We start from the raw sequence: 20,696 nt of genomic DNA, 5'->3' as shown, positions 1-20,696 counted from the left end.
TTAGAAAGATGTTCTGTGGGGAAAAGTACGACAAAACTAAAAAAAAAACATGTACAACCTGTACCACCATCCCACAGTCCTTACCTGATTCCACTCCACTTCAGCTGTCTTGGCCACAAGATGTCGCCAAAACCTAGTGTGAACATTGGTATGAAATGCTTTTAATAATGCAACAAGGCCTTTCTTTCCATGACTGAAACTACTTCTTATGAATACTTAATAGCTAGGATGAACAACACACAGGAGAAAGCTTAACATGCCTGGGATCATTTCCTCCTATACATTAAGGGTACACTGCATTAACAGATTTTAAGGGGCTCTATAATACATATCGGAGTTGCCAAATCATTTCATACATTGCTGCAGCTTCCATTAATGATTTTATGTTTAATTTATTTGTTTTGTGTCCGTTTATGAAAAGAAAACCACAATTTCTGTATATATGCTGACGTTTCTTTCGTCCATCGACACTATTCAATTATCATATTGGTTGATATTTTGTAAAAAAAAAAAACAGGCCCAGTTTCCACAAACACTTAACTGTAAGTAGTTAATATATCAAGTAATTATATTCATTTGATTAACAAGAATGTGTGAAGTTCATCGTTTTCGATGTCCTGCTGTTTTCATATACATGGCAGTGTGTGATATTGTGTGATATTGTGTAAAAAGCTCAACAACAGCCCAACAACCCAATGAACGCCCGGGGTGACATTATTTTGCCGACTAACGTCCGTGAAAAGATTTCCATTTAGTTTATTGGGGAAGTGGACACATGAAGGTTGCACAGTTACACATTCAAGAGGCCACTGTGGCAAAAACATAACAACCTAATACATTTTTTCCTCTTCTTAACTTCATAGTAACCCGTTGAACTGTAGAGGGAGACACAGAGAGGTCAACTCTCCTCAGGGTGAGGGGGAGGGTCTGGGGAGGGGGACCGTGGGCAATATCACCTAAAAACTTAACTAGAAACCAGGTTTAATCTTCTTATTCATAGGATATAATGACATTTGGCAGCTCTGATATAATATATATTTATATATATATATATATATATATATATTTGTGCTAACATTTTAAATATGAAAATTACAGGTTGAAAATACACTTTTTGGACAGATGGACGGCCAAAAAACAAAAGAAAAAAGGAAGAATATCGAGAACTGAATGCTGGGGTCCCGGAAACATCTAAGCAGCAACACCACCTTTGCTCTTTTGAAGTTCAATTCAAGTGTGAGCTTCTGTTAACAATACAGTTTTAATTTGTTTTTATTTATTATCTCTTGTTTTGGTGACTTCCCACATTTTACCCCTCTTTTTTTAATATTAAATTATAAAATACATCGAAAATATGATTAAAAAAAGAAGCTGGCTTTGCGTGCTAAGACGTTTCTGGGAAACTCCAGTCACATGAGTTCAGTTGTACAAATTGTATAAGATCAGATAAACTGAAGTACACAACTGAGGTACAAGTACTTGATTTTAAACCACTATCGAGGCGGTTCACAGTTTGCACTGAGGTTATTACACTCAGCTCAGCCACTTGCTAATGTGCAGAACACAAATTAAAGGTTTAGGCATAACCGTTCAAAACAACAACAAAAAAATACACATCGTGGACTGAAGTGAAAGTGAAGTGGATGCGTGTCTGCATCAGCTGACATCTACATTCATAATACTGATTTAAATCTCTCCATTGCAGAGCCAAACATTTTTCATTTAAGCCAATTTGCTTCTCTTAATATCTGCAGATGAGGAGAAAAAAAAACACTTCCCTGTGGCAGCTGTTCATTTTTTTCTTATTATATTATTACAATGCAGCGTATGCATTAGTGGGTATGAAATAAAGGACTTAAAATGAATTGTAGTAGGACAGAACATTTCACTGATACTAAAATCTGATGTGCAACACAACTCTATTACTCTGATATTTTATAATAGTATAAAAATAGAGATAGGTTGAGAAAAAGAAAAAAGATTTAAACACTGAGAAAGAAAATAAATAAAAAAAAAATAATGTGTGAGTTCCCGGACTAACTTGTACATCTAAATAATATTTACACTTTCATACATGCCATGGTCTCACAGTGCTTAACAAATAAAAATAATTAAGTCAGTGACTAGTTGCTTTTAGCCTTTAGAATAACAATGCTGAAGAAAAGCCTTAAGATCTTCAGAATATCCTATTGTCCAGGTGAAAAAAACCCAAAAACTAAATGCACCTTTAATGACACATCGTTTTGATTGCGATGAGATTCTGTACATATTTCAGTTTGAACTGGACTCGTTGCCGTTGAAGCTATTTAAGAACAAAAAAATAAACACAAAAAAACAAGGATGCATACATAAAGCATGCATTTCAAAGAGAAAAGTTCAATGACAGCAAACAGAAGAATAAAAACAGTATGACATTACCAACCATAACCTTTAAATCTTATCTTTTAAAACATCAAAAATATTTTTGCCTCTATAAATGTTTAATACTACATATATATATATATATATAGTATACACATTTGAATTAATGTTGAGTTTTGACATGGCACATCATTACTTTGACTATTAGTGTTATGAGGAAACAATGCACAGGTTGCAATGGGGTTAATAAATGCAACAAAAAGAAGGCGCTAATATATAAGGTCTAATATATACGTGTAGAGCGCAGTGAGTTCCTCAGTGTGTAGATACTGCAGATTAAATGAGAACCATAGTGAAGTAAATGATACAAAATAAAATGATCTATAAAACGCTGTTTAAAGATGTAAAACAGAGGGGTTTTGGCACAGTGGTGCAGGTGGCAAAGATGCAGAGAGCGGAGAAAGAAAAAAAAAAGCACCGACACACGACGTGCAAAATATTTACAAAACTTTAACAAAACAGAAAGTAACTAATCAACCGTGTGAGGCTTCAGTCACACTGTCGTCTCCCAAGTCTGTCATCTGCATTTAGCTTTGTGAGGAGAGCTCTCTGTATTGTTCATACGCCTGCTCTGCTCCTGCCGTCGGCTCTGTGGCCCTTGCATGTAATTTAGCGTTTGAAGTATTTTGATAACGCCGTGTCGCTCTCCCAAATACAGCCGATGCAAATCAGCAGTTGTCAAATGGAGCCATTACTTTGTAGAGCACCTGAATATTGCTCTCTTGAATCCGCGTTAAATTTACAGCGGGTGGCGTGTTCATTCAGCGAAGCCACTCTGTCGTTTACCCCTCGGCGATACAAAGCACTTCCACAACATTGAGTGTTTAGAAGCACCATGTTTTTTTTACGTGGACAGGAAACATCCACATTGTCCTTGTCCAACAATCTGTGTCTGGATTCCTGTGTTCTTGAAGGCATTCAGTGAAGTAATGCTGCTCTGCACTTCTTCTCATGAACAAAAGCGTCCTTTTGTTTTACACAGCAATGGGCTTGGATTTTTATTTAATTGCTCAGTCCAAAACCCTATTATTTGTGCGTCTAGGTACGAAATTAGGTCTTTTGCTTGTTCTTACACAGGCCTATTCAATCCTAATGCATGCCTTAGTGTTCCACTTCACATCCAAATCTTTACCTTAAGCTGGCTCTAAATGATTTCTGAGGGATCTCAAGCCACATTAGAAAATGTGCACATTACATTACAATTTTTCCTCTCGAGGCTTCTGTAGTGAGCGAGTCTCACAGCTGGAAATTTACAAAATGGGAAATTAAAAGGCTTTTGATTCTGTGCATTGTGTTTCTATCAGCAACACTTTTGTAAGGAATATTCGTACTCTCGTACAAATAAAATAAAGCTGAAGCTGCACGTCTACGAGTCAGGATCACACTTTTCTTGTGACCCTCACCTCAAAGTCGCGACGCTGTCGTCATGCAATGCGTGGAGCAGAGCGATCATTGGTAAGGGTTCTCTTGAGCTTGACCCCCTTGCGAATAGCCACCAGCATGTTTCCATCTCCCCCTTCTCCTGCCTCCTCCCCTCCTCCTCCTGAAGGCCTACTCTCACTCTGTAGGAGCTGCTGGTTCAGCTGGTTGGGCAGCGGGATGGTGGGAGGGTTGGTTGTCGCCTGACCACTCCAGGACATCAGAGGCAAAGTGTTAGCATCTTCCCCTCCGGTATATGTTGGAGAATCTGGGCTCTCTCCTCCTCTTCCTCTTATCTCTACTGCATTCCTGCTCCCATTCATTGCTCCTGCCATATCAGGCACTGTCGGGATTTGTACTGGGATGACAGGTGTGCGAATAGGAATGGGGCCTGTACCTGACATAGAGGCAGAACGGCGAGAGGAGGGTTTTGAAGGGGTGCGGCGGATTGTGGCAACCCCCGGTGTGACAATAACTGGACCATGGCCTGTAGAATAGGAGCCAGAGGCATTATGGGAGCTGGACCCAGAAAAAAATCCCTGACCTGAACCTGCAACGAAACAAGACAAATGATTTCAGTCATTAACAGAAAGAATTCCACAATCATTAAAGAACTATATTATTATGCGGCTCAATATATGAGAAGGAAAAGGAAAAACAATTACAGCCAATTCAAAATATTCAAACAAATGAGTTCAGATGAAAAGTTTCAGAAGTTAATTTGACTTCTCAAAAAAACCTCATTCAGCCGTTTGACAGGATAAACGCTTCTTGGCCCCACCTGCTGTTTCACTGCCAATGTATACACACAAATACTCCTCAGTCACATCTGATATTATTTGCTAAACAGAGCCTGTTTTCAGATGAAGGACGCAGCAAACAAATGATGTAACATCATTCCTGGACTCAAGACCAAACAGAGGCAGAATAACGTCAACAAAAAAAAGAAATATCAAAACTTAGGAAATGCAGCTTCATAATTAATTGTGTTTTGCAAGGGAGTTGTTGACATTAAGGTGTTATTAACACAACAACAACAGAAAGGTAAAAATGTACCTGTTGGGGTGGTAGGATAAGACCCGGAAGGGGTTGATGGATAAGTTCCTGTGTGGATAGGTGTTGGGGGATAAGGCCCCCCAGGATAAACCCCATGTCCAGAATAGACCCCCTGTCCAGAATAAGGAGCCGGAGGGCTGGGGAGTCCAGCTGTGGAGGCTGGGCGTTTGGTCTGGAACATGCGTCGGTAAGACTGACTGATGTCGCTGTTTCTGGGTATGGTAGAGGACTTGTCAAAGTCAGGCTGCTGCTGCTGCGGATCGGGCTCCTGATCTCCAGCCATCGAGAAATAATCATAATCTGATACTAAAAGGGCATAAAAAGAGAGGAGTTGGCAGTGTACTGATAAAAAAGTGATAAGAGATTAGCATGTCCTTTCAAAACGGTGTTGGACTGATTCTAAAATGAGCGTTACCCTGTGAAGGTATGGTGTCTTCAGAGCAGCAGGGTGTGTTGGTCTGAGTACTGTAGCCACTTGAGCACTGGATAGAGTCTCTACTGGACCTCTGGGTGTCCAATTCCAGACCTCTGGGCAAGGCCAGAGTCAGTTCCTCATGAGCCGCAATATCACCAGCCTGTAACAATCACCCATTGAAAACAAGACTTGGTAATAGAGTCTCAAAGCCTGACTGTCTGGATAATACAGCCAGGTACAATTCATCTAAGTCATTAAAATCATTAAGTACAACTCATTAGAGTCATTATATGGGGGTTTTAGTGGTGGGAGCCTCATTCAAGTGGTTTTAATGCTGTGACTGCAAAAACATCAGTCCTGGTGGAAGTTGAAAGAGAGGTCATCTGAACTTTAATTATAACAGCTGCCATTACATGCAGACTGGCCTCTGTTTACGTGCTTTAACAAGCATTGGCACAAGGAGAATAAATGTTAAATCACAGCACATTTATGATGTTTTTTTGGGGGACAGATTTGCCTCCAGCTACAGCAAAAGCACAGGAGTTTTCAAGCACAAAGTTGATATATGAGAAACATGTAAGTGCACAAAAGGTCTGAAATCATATGTGTTTAGTGTGTTTATATACTTTCTGGTTTACAACAGCCACTGCAGTTCACTGAAGGAGTGAGGGGAGGAGCTCACTATTTGTTACACTCAGTAGTCTCATCATTAAATGTCAATATTGATGAGAGGAAGTTTAATGAGTAATGATGAGGAAATTACAACTGTATAAGATAGAGACTTAAGCTGACCTTGATTGGCGCAGCCACGGTCCTCCTCTTGTCTTCCACTGAGGTTGGCGTTTGTAGCGCCGCCCGAGCTAGTGCCGAGCTAGAAACTGAGGACGGGCCAGAGGTTTGGTTACTGTCACTGTTCATATTACCATCACTGCATATTACTGCAGGAGTCTCTTTGTCTTTCTTTCTTCTTAGTGTGTTGACCATGGGTTGGTCATAAGGCCCTGGCTTCGCCCAGTCCTGTAAAGAAAGACAAGTGAGAAGTTCTTGTTAATACTCAACATTTCTCTGATGTTTTGATCAGGATCTCTGTGTGTGGGTTTCACAATCTTGTAAATGATTGAGAGAAACTGATTAAATACATTAAATTATTTCACTGAAGTCAAATCCAGTTGAATAAACTGTGAATAAAAAAAGGATGTTGCATCTTCAGCATCAAGGGGACGAACAAATGAACAGACCTTCCAGCTTGGCACTTGAGATGAAGGCATCAATGGGGAGCCCAGTGTGCAGTAGTTAGAGTAGTCTGGAAGCAAGGCTGAGGCGGGACGTGACCATGAACGAGTGGGACAGGAGGAGGAGGTGGAGGATGAGGAGGACGGAGGGAAGAAGGGGAAGGCAGTGGCTGACACTGAACCCAAACTCCCCCCATTGCTTTGCAGGTAGGGGGAACTGGCTGGACTGTAGTGGTCAAAACCATTGGATAGCTGGATGTGTGTGCATCAATGGGAGTGAAAACATAAACAAACACATAATGGGATAAATTAATGAACTGATAAAAAACAGACAACATCACAGAGGAGAAATCATTCAAAATGACACAAAGATAATATACAAAGAAACTTATACTGAAAATGTCAAACAGAACAAAAACAGGACACAAAAGATGAACCAAAACTAAAGAAATGAATGAAAGGAAGTTCATAGATGTTCATTGGTTTGTTTATCATTTCTGTGGTGAACTCAAATTAGTGCATAGTACAGCCAAGGCTCACGTTAGGTTGTGGACAAACTGGGGTGTTTATAAAGATGAGGTATTATTGTGAAAAGATGAGAGGTTCATGGTGAATGAGTGTGCTTCACCTCGTCAGTGTGCTGAGGCGCAGTGGCAGCTGCCAGAGAAGAGGGGGCGCTGCAGTCACTGTGAAGCTGCCCAGTCTCTGATACCTCAGAGGAGCTGGAACTGGGACAAGGCTGGAACAGCGAGGGCAGCAGCAGCAAGCAGGCAATAAGAGGAGACCAGATAGATGGAGAGAAGAAGGAGAAGAAGGAGGGGGTGAGGGGGATTGCAAAGAGAAATAGCAGCAGGTAGACAGAGAGAGAAGCAGTTTATTGGAGAGTATGGCAACTTTCCACAGATCTCAGCAGTTAGTCAGGAGTTCAGCCAAGTGACTTCAGTGTCAGTAGAAAGGGTGCACTGGAAGTAATAACAGCATTAACTGCATGAATATCAGCAGTGTTAGGTCAGAGCCATGTTAAAGGGAAGAACAAGCACATTCTGCTTCTTTGGGATGTACAACAAACCTTCACAAATCCATGATTGTTAAAAGAATATAGTAGCATTTATATTCCTGACAACTGTATTAACATCAATACAACAATACTGAATTACTACTTGTAGAGAATGTCTTTTTGCATTCTGCCCTGGAGAGAAAGACAAGGGCTTGGGGTCAGCTGCAGCATCCTTCATAGAAATGAGTATTGAACACAGATGGAAATGACAGAGATTCACATTAAGTGAATGCCATAGACTGGCTTTATTGAACTTGGCTGTAGTCGTGACCAAGTCCCAGTTAGCTCTGTTTTGCCATATGAATGTTGTTTTTCAAACATAAGCCAATGTAAGTACATAAAGAATGAGGCAATGAGGAGACCGTTTCCCAGGCCAGGACTGTACTGAAAAGGGGTCAGGTACGGAGCTGCCAAACCACCTTTACTGCATCATAAAAACTTGGACTCTATCTATGCCAGTATGCTCTGGACAGCAGGAACTCTGGATGCTGGTGTGCTAACAAAACAGCCGCTCTCATGGTTGATCTCAAACCACAAACCCCACACAGATAATCTGCTGGATGACATGACGGGTAATTTTTTAAAGCCCTATGTCAGATGGTTAGATAAAAGACAGAATGGGACCTGCTGATGGAGATATGCTCTAAGTAGCTATAAAACATTCTGTTGACACTACAACATGTGATTTCCCTGTGATTTAATGAAAATACAACATGCAGTTCGCTCAGGCCTCTGCAAGTTTAACCAAACCGCAGTCTGTCACAGCAGTCAACTCTTTAATGGCAGGATGGGGTTGACCTGTTTGGCCCTGGGGCTAGAATGGAGGCAGACTAATTTCCTGTGCATTTATGCTATAATAATAACATTCAAATGACTTCACCATGATCACATACTCTTAACTTTTGCCAGATAACTGCTGCTCAAATGGCTGAGGAGATGTGTGAGAGAAGCCTTGTTTGGATTGCTGATTTGGGGTTATCTTTCTGACTACAATAACTTGTAAAATCATAGAGCACATGTGGTTTTTATAGTCTTGTCTCAAACATGTACATACTTGGATTTAGAAGTGTGGTTAGGTGTGGTTAAGTGTGGGTAGCAGAGGGTTTTATTCTTACCTTTGTTTCAGCTGGCATAGGCGAGTATGACTTCGACGTCAAGTACTGGTCTTGCGATGAAGAAATGAATCCCGAGTCGTGGGAGGAGATGCTTGAGAGCCGACCTGGTGCCGGCTGTGGTAGCGTGGAGCTACGGTACCGATGGCGGGGGTGATGGTGGTGGAAAAGGTGGTTTGAGGAAGAGGAGGAAGAAGAGGAGGAAGGAGAATGAGAGTGGGAGCCACTGGATCCCCTGGAGTCACTACTGTTAACGCTGTTCAGACTACTGTGAAAGGGGACGGAGTAAGGGATGAGGGGAAGGCCAGAGGAAGGAGAGGTTTGGCAGTAACAGGCGGGGTAAAGAGAATCAAGTGCACCCAAAGAAATGGATTGCGGGAAGAAAGACGAGTAAGGAGGAGATTAAAGAAATAATGGAGAAGAAATGAAGGCAGAGGATTGGGGGGAATGTGGAGGAGACAGGGTGGGATAAAATTAACACACCACACCAAGATGCAGCAAGCAGTGACTGAGGCCAATCCAGTCAAAACAACAAATCAAAACAATTTATGAGGCCCAAAGTCATAATGAGAATAATTACAGGCAAGAAATCAAGAGATTTCAGGCCTTAGAGCCAGCCTTTTGAAATTATTCACACAAGACACATAAACAATATAATCATGGGTGTAATTACTGTAAACTGAGAAGAAAAAAAATTAACATTTAAAAAAAACACATGAACTGTATAGTGTAAAACCTATGCTATGGAGAATGCAAACAATATGTATCAAATCATGTACAAACGTGACCTTAAAAAGCACAAAAAACAGCCAAGTCACACTGTATATCTAATGTAAGCTGCTCTTAGTGCAATCTATCATGCACAACCATAAACACACAAACACACAATTTACTGTATGTGCATAAAAGACCCACAACCCCTTGAGAAATGGCAAAAACACAAAAGCAGGTAGAGGAGGGCCATGATTTGAACAGCAACATAAAAGATCGATTTGTATAAAATGTCTCTAAACTTAAATACCTAGTTGTATTTTTAGCCTCTAGTAAAAACATATCAGCGTGCCTTTCCTTCAACAATGTAGTAGTTCCAAATAAAGACATGCAGTTCAAGTTGTCTACCATAAAGCAGCTCATCGTGACCACTGGGTGGCAGACACTGAGTGGGCAACACAATTATTAGTTTTTTTCTTAATGTCTTTGTTTCCCACCTCTTTATGTTGATGTAAACTATCTCCAAAGAAGATTCATAAGTAGTTATACATTTGCTTATATGAGTGTCATGCTGTTATATGGATGCGGTATCTTGACCTTGTACTTATGATTATATTTTTGGGCAAATGTATGTTAAAAAGGCAAAGACATTGTTTTGAAACATTTGTGGCTGAGTTGCCGTAGGAACCTACCTGCACATGCTCGACTTTCTGGACATAGTGGTGCTGGGAGATGAAGGTGGCGTTTGATAGGACCAGCCGTAATCTGAGCCCTTCAGGTCCAAGATCACCTGAGTGGGAGGGACATGATAATCACTTATTAGTACTTGCAAAAATAGAAAGGCAGTATGAAAAGTTGAATAAACACAAAAATAAGACATACATAACCATAAGGTGTCATTTCACTTTCAGTTCATCTCACCTGTTCACTAGCAGGGGGCAGCTTGTGCGGGTCAGAGGTCAGGGATTTGAGGTCATCAGAGATAGCCTGGAGATGGGTGACCTCTCCCAGCATTGAAATCTCCTCATCCTAAAATAATTAACATCAATGAGATCTGTGCAATAATCCTGCACTTTTTCATGTAACTTTACATAATGAAAGGTATAAATCTTAAATAATATGAATATCTTGATAACATAATTTAATAATATATTTCCTTTTAATGTTCATGTTCTTGTTTAATCTTGTTCTACTGCCTAATATATGTTAATCTCGCTCCATTGTTTATTCTAATTTTATTTTCTACTTGTCACTTCCTATTCCTGACCATTTTGTTGTCTTTACAAGTGAATTATCCCGGTGTGGAATCAATGAAGTCAAATGTAATTTAATCTACTCTATGAGAAAAGGTCATTGTTGGCCTGGAGAAAAAAAATATAATAACATTGAAAGCATATGTTCCATTTATTTGGGTTTAAAACTGCATCATCACTGCAGTGTCAAATGACTTTCTGTTGTTTTCTCTCTCTCTCTCTCTCTCTCTCTGTACTCACCACTACAGGCCGCAGCATAGCTACAAAACAGCAGAATCTCTGTCTCTCCTCTATAAGAGCCTTCCTCAGGGCCTGTTTCTCAGCCTCTTCCAGGAGGATGTATTTATCGCTGACATCCTGCATGGCACTGTCCAACTGGGGCTGGAAATCACCTCGACCTTGAAAGGAAAATGGACACACAGACAAACACAAAATAATATTTAAATATACCCATGTTTATTACTCCACAAAGTTTAAGATACTAAGACAACAAATCTTCCTTTGCAACAGAAATACTCAAAAGCAGTGTTATGCCACTGCAACATGCATGAATAACTGTGAATAATATGACCATGTAACAATGACAAAAATAGTAGATGCATTACTCCTCACTTTCTGTTCTGTTACTACTGCTCCACACAGTTTTCATTGAGGATTGTGTTATCTTAATTTGAATTTGAATGCCTCTGCTATTCTTTGGTTATCACCTCAGCATGAATGACCTCTCTTGTCGTGTAAGTGTCTTCTGCCTCTTGTTCGGAAATGGCAAGAAGGTTATCTCCTTTAGACTAATCTGTGGCTTGTCTTTGAAAACGTCCATCGGTTTACAACAAGGTACTCAAATGTGAGAGAAGCCTTTTTGACTATCTCTCCAACACTCTTTGTTCAACACTTAAATTACAGGGTGTTTCTTGACAACACAGACATTGTGTATGTGCGTGTGTGAAGATGAATAACAAGAGTGTAAGGCCAAAATGCATTATGTAAAGTTGTGAATGTTTGAGGACAAACACAACAATTCCAAAATTATTGTTATGAAGCACTTTGAAGGCCGTGGTACAGTGTGTGGTTGCATTAATTTGTGTGTATCTAAAGTTAAGAGAAGATACCCTGTAGCCAAATCAAGTACTCTTGATTTGTGTATGGAGGCAGGACGGCTGGCGACTGCCCAAGATGATATACAATGGGCCTCAGAGCCATTATCTTTCCACTCAAGCTACACTTGCACCCAAACAGTCTTGACTTTGGTACATCAAGGTTAAACCCACAGTGAACCACCCTGTGGTTTGTCTGTCTGCTCTTGAGTTTGGGCAAAGATAACAAATTGGTGTCTTTTGTTTAACATTGAATATCATGTAATGTAATGTAGTAATAAAGGAATGCAGATACAATTTCAGAGGCAAATTATTTCACCTCAAATGTAAAACATAAGAATGTCCATCTTATTTTGAGCCATCAGCTCTTTTGCTAGCACACTCTATACATTACATGTGTAGGAAGCTTTGTTTCCACTCTTTATCTCTCCTGCAGCAGACCACAGTAAAAATGACAATTAACAATGGCGCCCAGCAGACGCACTAATGCAACTACCGGACAAGCACACCGCATGGAAACTTTTCATTATACCCCTACCATCATCACATTAGCTAACCAGATTGAGAATGGACTTATTTTGAAAAATTCAGTTTTCATGTAAAGCTGCATCATTAACTGGTTTCAATGCTGTCTTTCTGAAGTTGTCTTTGCTATTGAGCAATGGACAATAATGGGAAAAAAAAAAGTTGAACAAAATATTAAATGACATCATAGATGGTTAAGAACAAGCTCCAATGAGGAGAATCTGATGCACCAATAGTTATCAATTATGTTTATATATATTTAAATATATTACATTTACAGAGGACTAAAATACACAGGATAACTCTCCAAATAGACACCCTGCAACACTACAAATTTAAACAATAAAGTGTCTGTATACATCCTGTGTGAACAGTTCCTAGAAGTTAATGGTTGTTGACAAAGTGAGACAAACTGAGTTTCCATATATAGAGAATCCATTTGCCAAGCGTGGTTAAATGTCTGTAACGCTGGACTGGAGTGGAATGTGAGTTGTGTGTGTATGTGTGTTCATTGCTGTTCCTACTATATTGCACTATGGAGACCACGACAGAGTTGATGGACTGTAGAAGCCAGACTGGAAAGTCCAAATTGCAACATACTGTATATTTTCAATCTCACTTAGATCCAAAAGCAGCTTATTGCATGGACAAGATTTTGTGGAGCGCTGGACGTGCAAGCTGGACAAACAAACCTTACTCACTGGTCTGGTTCCCACAACAGGATCAAACTCATTACTATACGTGTCCCTCAAGGCAAAATTGATTTTGCCTTTGCCTTTTTCCATTCCGTTGCTCCAGACGTTATTTGTAAGTTCGGCTGACAACTCCAATAATGTTTCAGTCACTACTTATATGCAGTTGGTTAATGGTATTGCAAAACTATTTGTCAAGCGAATCCATAAAATATTACTACTAACAGATCCAACAACAGAAATCAAATTCTTTGTGGTATAATCAATATTTCCCATAAGTATAGGCTCTGTATAATGTAGGTTCTTCAAGAGTAAATCATAGCCACAAAGTGATAAATGTCATGTCACATGGCACTTCTTTAAATCTGTTTTTAGATCACTGAATAACATTTTAAACTTTTAGCTTCAGTCGGACTCATTGTAGAAAAACAGCTTTTCAAGCTTCAGTGCCAGCGATGCTGTGGTGTCTCCTTGGCACGCAGTTAAATGAAGGAGCATACTGCTCTCTGGTTTCTCCCAATGGTTCAAATCTTGGCAGACTGTGTTCTCAACACAACCAAAGTGGTTTTGGAACGACACCACCGTAAGTTGAAGAACTTTCTCCGAGACAGATGGAAAGCCAAATATTTTCTTTGTTGCTGTCTTGGTAGTGCCCACGAGTAGCTTGAGTAGAGCTCAACATTATTATAATTAATGTCACATTAGTTCTACATTATCTGTTAAAAGGATGCCACATCAACAGCATTTATCCTTTCACTTACTAAAAAGAGGTTCAGTCTTAAATCAACAACACATTCATTTAACAATAAGTTTGAGAAACATGTATGTGTGAATGTAAAAGACAATCATGGGGATGGAAAAGACTGCGTACACCAAACACACGTGGGCACAAAATGTGCCGAGACAATGCAAACAAATTGTGGCAAGAAAATATCAGCTTGTGGTAAGCAGGGGGTTGTTAGAGCTGAACCTAAGCCTCTGTTATGCTACAACTTTGTCTCAGCGATGGGATGTTCCTTGATTTGTACACATTCCCACTGTCTGTGCCATAACTTGTGCATTCGTGCTTGTGAAACTATGTGTATGACAAGGCCCTGATTGCTACTTCCTTTTTTCCCCTCAACCACAGACAAACACTGAGGTTTACTGAAGCTCAGCGGTCATCGACTACATTGTAATTCCACACCAACATATTTTACAACTCTTTTCCGCGTTCAATTCAAGAGAATTAGGGCTTATGACAAGGGTTTTGATTTATAGTATAACAGGGCAACTGTTATACACCTTTAGGAGGACTAAATGACATGATGTAGATGTCCAGGTGTGTCCGTCTGTCAACTGCATTCACACAATGTATGCTAATGAATTTAACAAGTCAATTCATCATCATTTTCCGTAGATGTCTTAGTTATATATGACTCATAAGCTGATCTGATCATCAACACCGCAGCTGGAAAAGTGAGAAAAAATATTCTTCTTATGTGCATTTTAAAACAATTAAACAAATCTTACTGATATTCTATATTCTTGTTTTGACCAGTCCCAATGCCAGACATTCAGTAACCGAGCCAAGATGAATATGGTGGGGGTTGAAATGGCCCTCGGTGTGCACACATGTAGACATATATGCGTACATAAATAAGATTAACTGTTCCAGCTTTCACATGACCAATGATTACATTTGGATTCAGTCAAAGGATTTTTCTTAGCGAGGCCAAGGTCTTAGGTCAGAAAAACACCCTCACAAGACACATATCAAACAACAGATGCTGACAGCTTGTGTTAATGATGTGCATAAAAGAAGAACTCTTTTTCAGTAATGGGACTACAATTTGTTGCCCATTCCTAAATGTGATTAAAATGTTAACGTTCTGTGACACAAGGGCAAGCGAAAATTGGTTAAGTGGTTTTCTGCTCAAGAAAATGAAATGATGTAAATAATATTGTTGCTAGGATGTAATCAAAAGAGAAATAGCAAAAGCCTTTCAAGAGTTATGAAACAAGACAATTAAGTTGAAGTTCTTCCAGCAAAACGGCTATTGATTTCATGATGGTTAGAAGAAAAGGGGGTGTATGAGTATGTGTGAAAAAGCAAAGGAAATGTACACTTAAAGGCAGTTTGCATACATGAGTCTAACCTTACAGACTTAGACCAGTAATGTAGAAGGAGAGCATGATTTTACAATCAGTATTATTCTATTTTTTTTCTACTCCAGCCCTCCATAAGGTGACATTAAAAGAGCTGTACCTCTGTCTTCTGTTCAGTGTGTCCACTTGAGAACACTTTAAATATTACATTAAGGTCTTTTAAATACTAAGTCAAAACCAGAGCTACAGTGAAAGAGGGGTCAGAGGGCAATGATGGTGCAGAGGTAGGCTACTGTAAAAAGTATGGACCCTGGTTTATTTATATTAAATTTAGATGGAACCAAATTCAAAAACTATATAATGTCATGTGTGTTTGAAACCAACACAACAAAAAATTAACTCAAGGGAAAACTGAACATAGAAATTAAAAATGGCTTCTTGACAAAGAAACTGAGACAACTGGTTAAGCATTTCAGTATAAACAGCTAAGTGGACAGTGTGGACTGACTTACCTAGATTATCAGCTGTAATGCAGCATAAGATGAAGGATTGTGTCAGAAAAACATGGGTACAGGGAAAGCAAAAAAGAACATTCAAGTCAACTGCCAGCACACAACACTTCTTCATCAATGTGCAGATGTGTCTGTATTCTTTAATCTAAGAGAAATAAGAGTACTCTATATATTTTTAAACCAATGACTATACATTTCCTACACTACTGATAGAGATGTGTATGTTTCTTCCAAGAGTAAATTGAATCCTTGTATGTGCATGTTGCTGCAACTGTATTAATAATTTAAAAAAGATAAAACATGACTACTGCTCCCTTTCTCACCAGTGCACTCATCAATGTATCAGTTAATTTAAATTCAACAAGATTACCATCAAAATATAGAATTTAGATTTTTTTAAAAACTATTTTACATCAGCTACTGTACATGACAACACTGATTACTAGTGTTTAATTGTACAGGCAAGCTCTTTCAAAGGATAGTAGCGGTACACTTCTCTGTTTTCAATCAAATACCATCCTAACGTGTCCCACCACCAGATCCCAAAACCCTGGGGTTGATAGAGCTACCAGCATTCACTTCTTGATTATTCCTCATCAGACACAACAACTATAAGTTGTAAATTATAAGCTACATTAGTACTTTCTTTTAGTGTAACTTTCTTACATTAAATCATTGTTGTTACTATTAAAACATAGTAGTATGGAAGTAGCAGTGTCTTAAATCATGCAGGCAGCTGTAGAGGAAAGACATGTCTCATGTAGCAGTATTAGTGATCATTACTATGCACAGTGCAAATTCAATGCCGACATCACTGCATTACAGGAGCAAGAAGAAACTTGAGGAGATTGTTAAACTTGAACATTAGAGCTGTTTGACATACACTGATTCATGCCTGAAACGGTAAGCACAAACACACACTGGATATTATTGTAATTACTGTTTTGTGTATATTGTTTTTGCTAGGTGAATGCTAATGCAGAACCTGAGCCAAGAGGAGTGCAGGAAGAAACAGCCTCTGCACTCTCAGTGTTTACCAAGTATGGTAATGTTTAGCCTTAAGAGACCTGCACAGGCCTAATCAGTAAGGACAAACTTCTTCTACACAGACACAAACACACACTGCTGTCTAATAAAAAACATTGTACATACGATTTAGACACCGTTATGCTTTCTTGTCTGACAAAACTGGTTTCCTGATAATGAAACTGTAATTTTCCTTCACCCCTGATTGTTGCAGACACAACTTTTTAATGCAGTGCAGCAGCATAAGGTGCATAAAAGTGAGGTGAAACAACATTTTTTCAGTTATAGCAAGTCGATAAACTGCTTTTTCTCATTCTTAATGTACAATACTAGACACAGTAGGCAGACCAGGCTAACTTTAGTTGTGTTGACGTTCAGCAAACAGATGATTACAAGATTTTCACAGAGGTCAATGAAAACCACATCTTTCTTATGTCTGGCCAGTGGTGGGAGAGACGTAGCATCTATGAGAAAAACACCGACTGAAGCTGGAGAGACCTACGGTTGCTTGAAATACATGAATAGAGCTAATCTTCAAGTGTGTAAGTGCTGTGTCTCATGCTTTCTAATCTCCTCATTATGCCATAAAAGCCTGTCAATGGTTTCAAAAACAATATTTGAAGTTGACAAAAGCTGTCAATGTATTTCTTGCCGACTTCACTGATCTATATATTTACAAGAAAAATTGCAAGTTATGATTTTTACCTTTCTTTGCCTTCTTCTGAAGTTTCAGTGTGTCTGAGGATTTCTTCTTGATTTCCTGCCGAGCTCTTTTATACTCTGGTTTAGGTAGACAAGGTGATAAGTTACTTAACTGTGTGAAAATGCTTTACAGATTTAATGTAGTTGTTAAACATATCTGGCACCTCATTAAAAAAAGTGTATGGACCTATGCTTAAAATCAGTTACATGTAATGTCTAATACACAACATAAAAGGAGGCAATGAAAGAACAACAATACCACTTTTTATTGTTTTCAAATAATTAGGACATCTCTTGTTGGCAAAATATCCTCTGGAACGGTGAATTGTTTTTTTAAGTACCTTTAGCATGGTCCTTGTCCAAAGTACTAACTCCTCTTTTCCAATCCTCCATCTGTTCTTGTAGAGGGTTGATCAGACACTCCAGGAAACCTCTGCAAAAAACGACGACAGGTTACTTCTAGCTTTCAGCTTTCATTTATGAGTAGAAGACTAACCCTTTAAGCTCTAAACTAGTCACATATATCCAAACAGTTCATGATTACTTGGCCAATTTATTTGTAATGATGCACCAGGTGGGAGAGACACAAATTCTATACAATTTACAGCATTAGTTCTGTGTAAATCTCTTCCATCTCTATTTATGGAAAATGAAATATCTTTAAATGAATCGATATTCAATCAAATGAAATAAAACCAGGACCTTGTAGATCGGAATCTAGTGAATTCAGGTATTCGGCAGTGATATTCAGCCCTATAGAAAACATACAAATCCTAGAGTCTGTGAGCATTTCTGTCTGTATAATTTATTCTCTCTCTGTAAACCATTAACAAACACAAATAAAGGGAGGAAAACAGACAGAGAGAGAAAAAGGTCTACTTATATCTCCGACAGTGTGTCACAGGAGGTGACATGTCTGTCTCTGTGAGCGTGTTTAAGAGGCTGGGAGTGTGAGAGGAGGGCAGCTGCAGGCTTAGTGCATTAAACTAAAATAAGACTTGTACGTCTTGCAGACATTTCTCCAGTGTGTGTGTGTGTGTGTGTTTGCCAGTGGGTGGTTGGTGACACAGCCCCCCTCTGTACAGCTCCTGCTATGGAGATCCAAGAGGAATCTCTACTGAAATGCCACGAGAATTAGAGAGGCCCTTGTCTGTGTAGTATGAGTGTGTGTGTGTGTGTGTGTGAGTGAGAGAGATACAGATATGTATTGTGGGTGACTTCACTGAGACATCACAGATTCTTGTTCTACCAGAAACACTGTCTCTTTTACAGCATCTCATGACCCCCACAGATAAAATATCAATATATGGAGACATATGTTGATATCCAAATACAGATCTGCTCTATTGGAGTTGCACTAGGTTTGGATCATGTATACCAACCAAGTGATTAATATAGAAAACAAGACACATGTTTAAAAAAATATATTTATATTATATTTAAGTAACTCAAAACTCAGCAGGGCAGGGATTGTGTGTTTGAAATAGACATTTAAAGTCATTGTTAATATTCCCTTTTTGTGAGCTCAGTTCAGACAGTACATGATGTCAGATTCTGTAAAATGGTAAATACCAACTGTGGTTGTGGCATAAGACAGACGGGACAAGGGAGCAGCACACCAGTACGATATGTCTAGTGTTACTTACATGGAAAACTGTTTGAGTTTAGCCTCTATGCTGCGATGCCTCATACACATCCTGGTCAAAGCTGATCCAATGTCTCTGGTTCCTCCTGAAAGATATAAAAAAGACATGGTTTGAATGAAATGAACTTGGATCAATGTCACTACACTACAGACATGTATAATAGTAAGTATTTCTTTGAATGATATAATCACATAAAGAGTAAGCAAAAGGAGAGGAAGAGGAAAGACAAGCTACAACAAAACATCTCCTTTCTCCACCATGCAGGAGCAATGCCCAAACTTGGTGTGACAGAGCATGCTCAAAACCACCCAAACATATCAGACCCATCCTCTTTGAAGTTACTCCTAAAAACTCACCTACATCAAACTGTTTTAATGTTCAAACTACTGTATGCGAGGTTTCATTTTTTTTCACAACTTGTAATTTAAACCTGTAAAATGTCTTTGAGAACTTCTTTCAAAGACATTTGTACAGGAAAAATTGTTGCAATTTGAGTGAAATTACTGTAACTTAAAAACAGCAGCTATGACGTATAATTACACAGGCAACTACAGAGACTCCACAGAGCTCAAAGCAGACAATGTGCTCTTTAAAAAAACTATGTGGCTTTTACCTACAGAGTAAACACTGAATGAGAAGCAATGTGATAAGTATTTGCAGCATATGACACTCATCATACGGTTACTTTATATTTTATAACTTCACACCAAAGCTGAGTAACTTCACTACTGGAATTAAAATGTGTTGCCAGACTTTCTATAGTAAACATTGTGCAGAAGCACTCACTGACCCCACTTTTTCCACTCCAGCAGTGGAAATCAGTTGGAAGCACACTTCTACTAACAACACATTGTCAGGTCAAGAGAAATGAAGAGAAGCCAGAGCTGGAGCCTTGAAAATGTGCTTGGGGCCAATGTCAGTTTCCGTCATACGGCCTAACTAGCTGTCTACTGGAAAACCTCTTTGGACAGCTGAGCGGGGACTTGATGTTGATTGACAGGACTATTGTTGGGCTGCTCAGTTTGACTGGCCTGTTCCTTTGTGGCAATGAAGCATGTCTCTGTGTGTGTCTGTGTCTGCTTATGTTGCTGTTTGCATGCAAAAGAGAAGGTGGGGCCGAGAAATCTTGTACGAAACATTGTGGAGTTCTTGCGACATTCTGTTCAGTGACACAATGATTCTCACATTTTGTGTGTGTGTGTGTGTGTAGTTGTGATATCTCATGTTTAGTGTGAATCCTCTCCAACTGAGCAAGGCATTCTGTTGTCAGCACAGTCCTTAACACATGCAGAGACACACACACAGAGCTGTCACTCAGTCACAGCAATACTTCCCCCACACACGCACACAGTTCTGCACAGCTAGTCTTCTTAGGACACTGACAGTCTAATGACCAGTTAATGCTGAACCTTAACCACATATCACAGAACCAGGTTTTGTTCTCTACTATCGTATTTCCACCGGGTGGAGCCATTCGGTACAGTGTGTATTTTTTTGCGTTTCCATTAGTACCAAAATAACCAGTTCCATTCTTTGGCACCCTTCCCGTGAGGTATCAGAGTAAAATGGTACGGTAAGGAGCTAGACCAGCTCAGTGTAAATATCCCATGGAAGTTCAGGTAAATGCCTGCAGTCTATTTCCATACAAAGCTTAACGTCTTGTTTCTCCACTGTTGTATGTTGTGCCGTGTTCAATGTGATAATTTGTTGGTTGTCATTGCATTGGTACAACGTC

At 39.3% G+C, this 20,696-nt stretch overlaps 1 protein-coding gene across 6 annotated transcripts in view; it reads right to left on the bottom strand.

The window, feature by feature from the left end:
* Nucleotides 1-740: 740 nt before the first annotated feature.
* Nucleotides 741-20,696, bottom strand: part of LOC122774394 (protein MTSS 1-like) — a 48,361-nt gene continuing 28,405 nt past the window's right edge. Inside the window, exons 4-17 of one of the 6 annotated variants that reach the window (XM_044033604.1) lie at nt 18,962-19,046; nt 17,657-17,748; nt 17,319-17,393; nt 15,588-15,599; nt 10,917-11,074; nt 10,345-10,452; nt 10,116-10,213; nt 8,716-8,980; nt 7,172-7,282; nt 6,550-6,795; nt 6,104-6,328; nt 5,312-5,471; nt 4,897-5,202; nt 741-4,390 (exon numbers count right to left, since the gene is read on the bottom strand). In XM_044033604.1, the coding sequence (XP_043889539.1) occupies nt 3,846-4,390; nt 4,897-5,202; nt 5,312-5,471; nt 6,104-6,328; nt 6,550-6,795; nt 7,172-7,282; nt 8,716-8,980; nt 10,116-10,213; nt 10,345-10,452; nt 10,917-11,074; nt 15,588-15,599; nt 17,319-17,393; nt 17,657-17,748; nt 18,962-19,046 (2,486 nt within the window). In that variant the 3' untranslated portion in view covers nt 741-3,845. The remainder of the gene's footprint in view (nt 4,391-4,896; nt 5,203-5,311; nt 5,472-6,103; nt 6,329-6,549; nt 6,796-7,171; nt 7,283-8,715; nt 8,981-10,115; nt 10,214-10,344; nt 10,453-10,916; nt 11,075-15,587; nt 15,600-17,318; nt 17,394-17,656; nt 17,749-18,961; nt 19,047-20,696) is intronic. The other 5 variants (XM_044033607.1, XM_044033606.1, XM_044033609.1 and 2 more) reach the window with 5 other exon arrangements.

Source organism: Solea senegalensis, linkage group LG9 (assembly GCF_019176455.1).
Source record: "Solea senegalensis isolate Sse05_10M linkage group LG9, IFAPA_SoseM_1, whole genome shotgun sequence".
NCBI classification, from domain to species: domain Eukaryota; kingdom Metazoa; phylum Chordata; class Actinopteri; order Pleuronectiformes; family Soleidae; genus Solea; species Solea senegalensis.
This window is presented reverse-complemented; position numbering and strand designations above follow the sequence as displayed.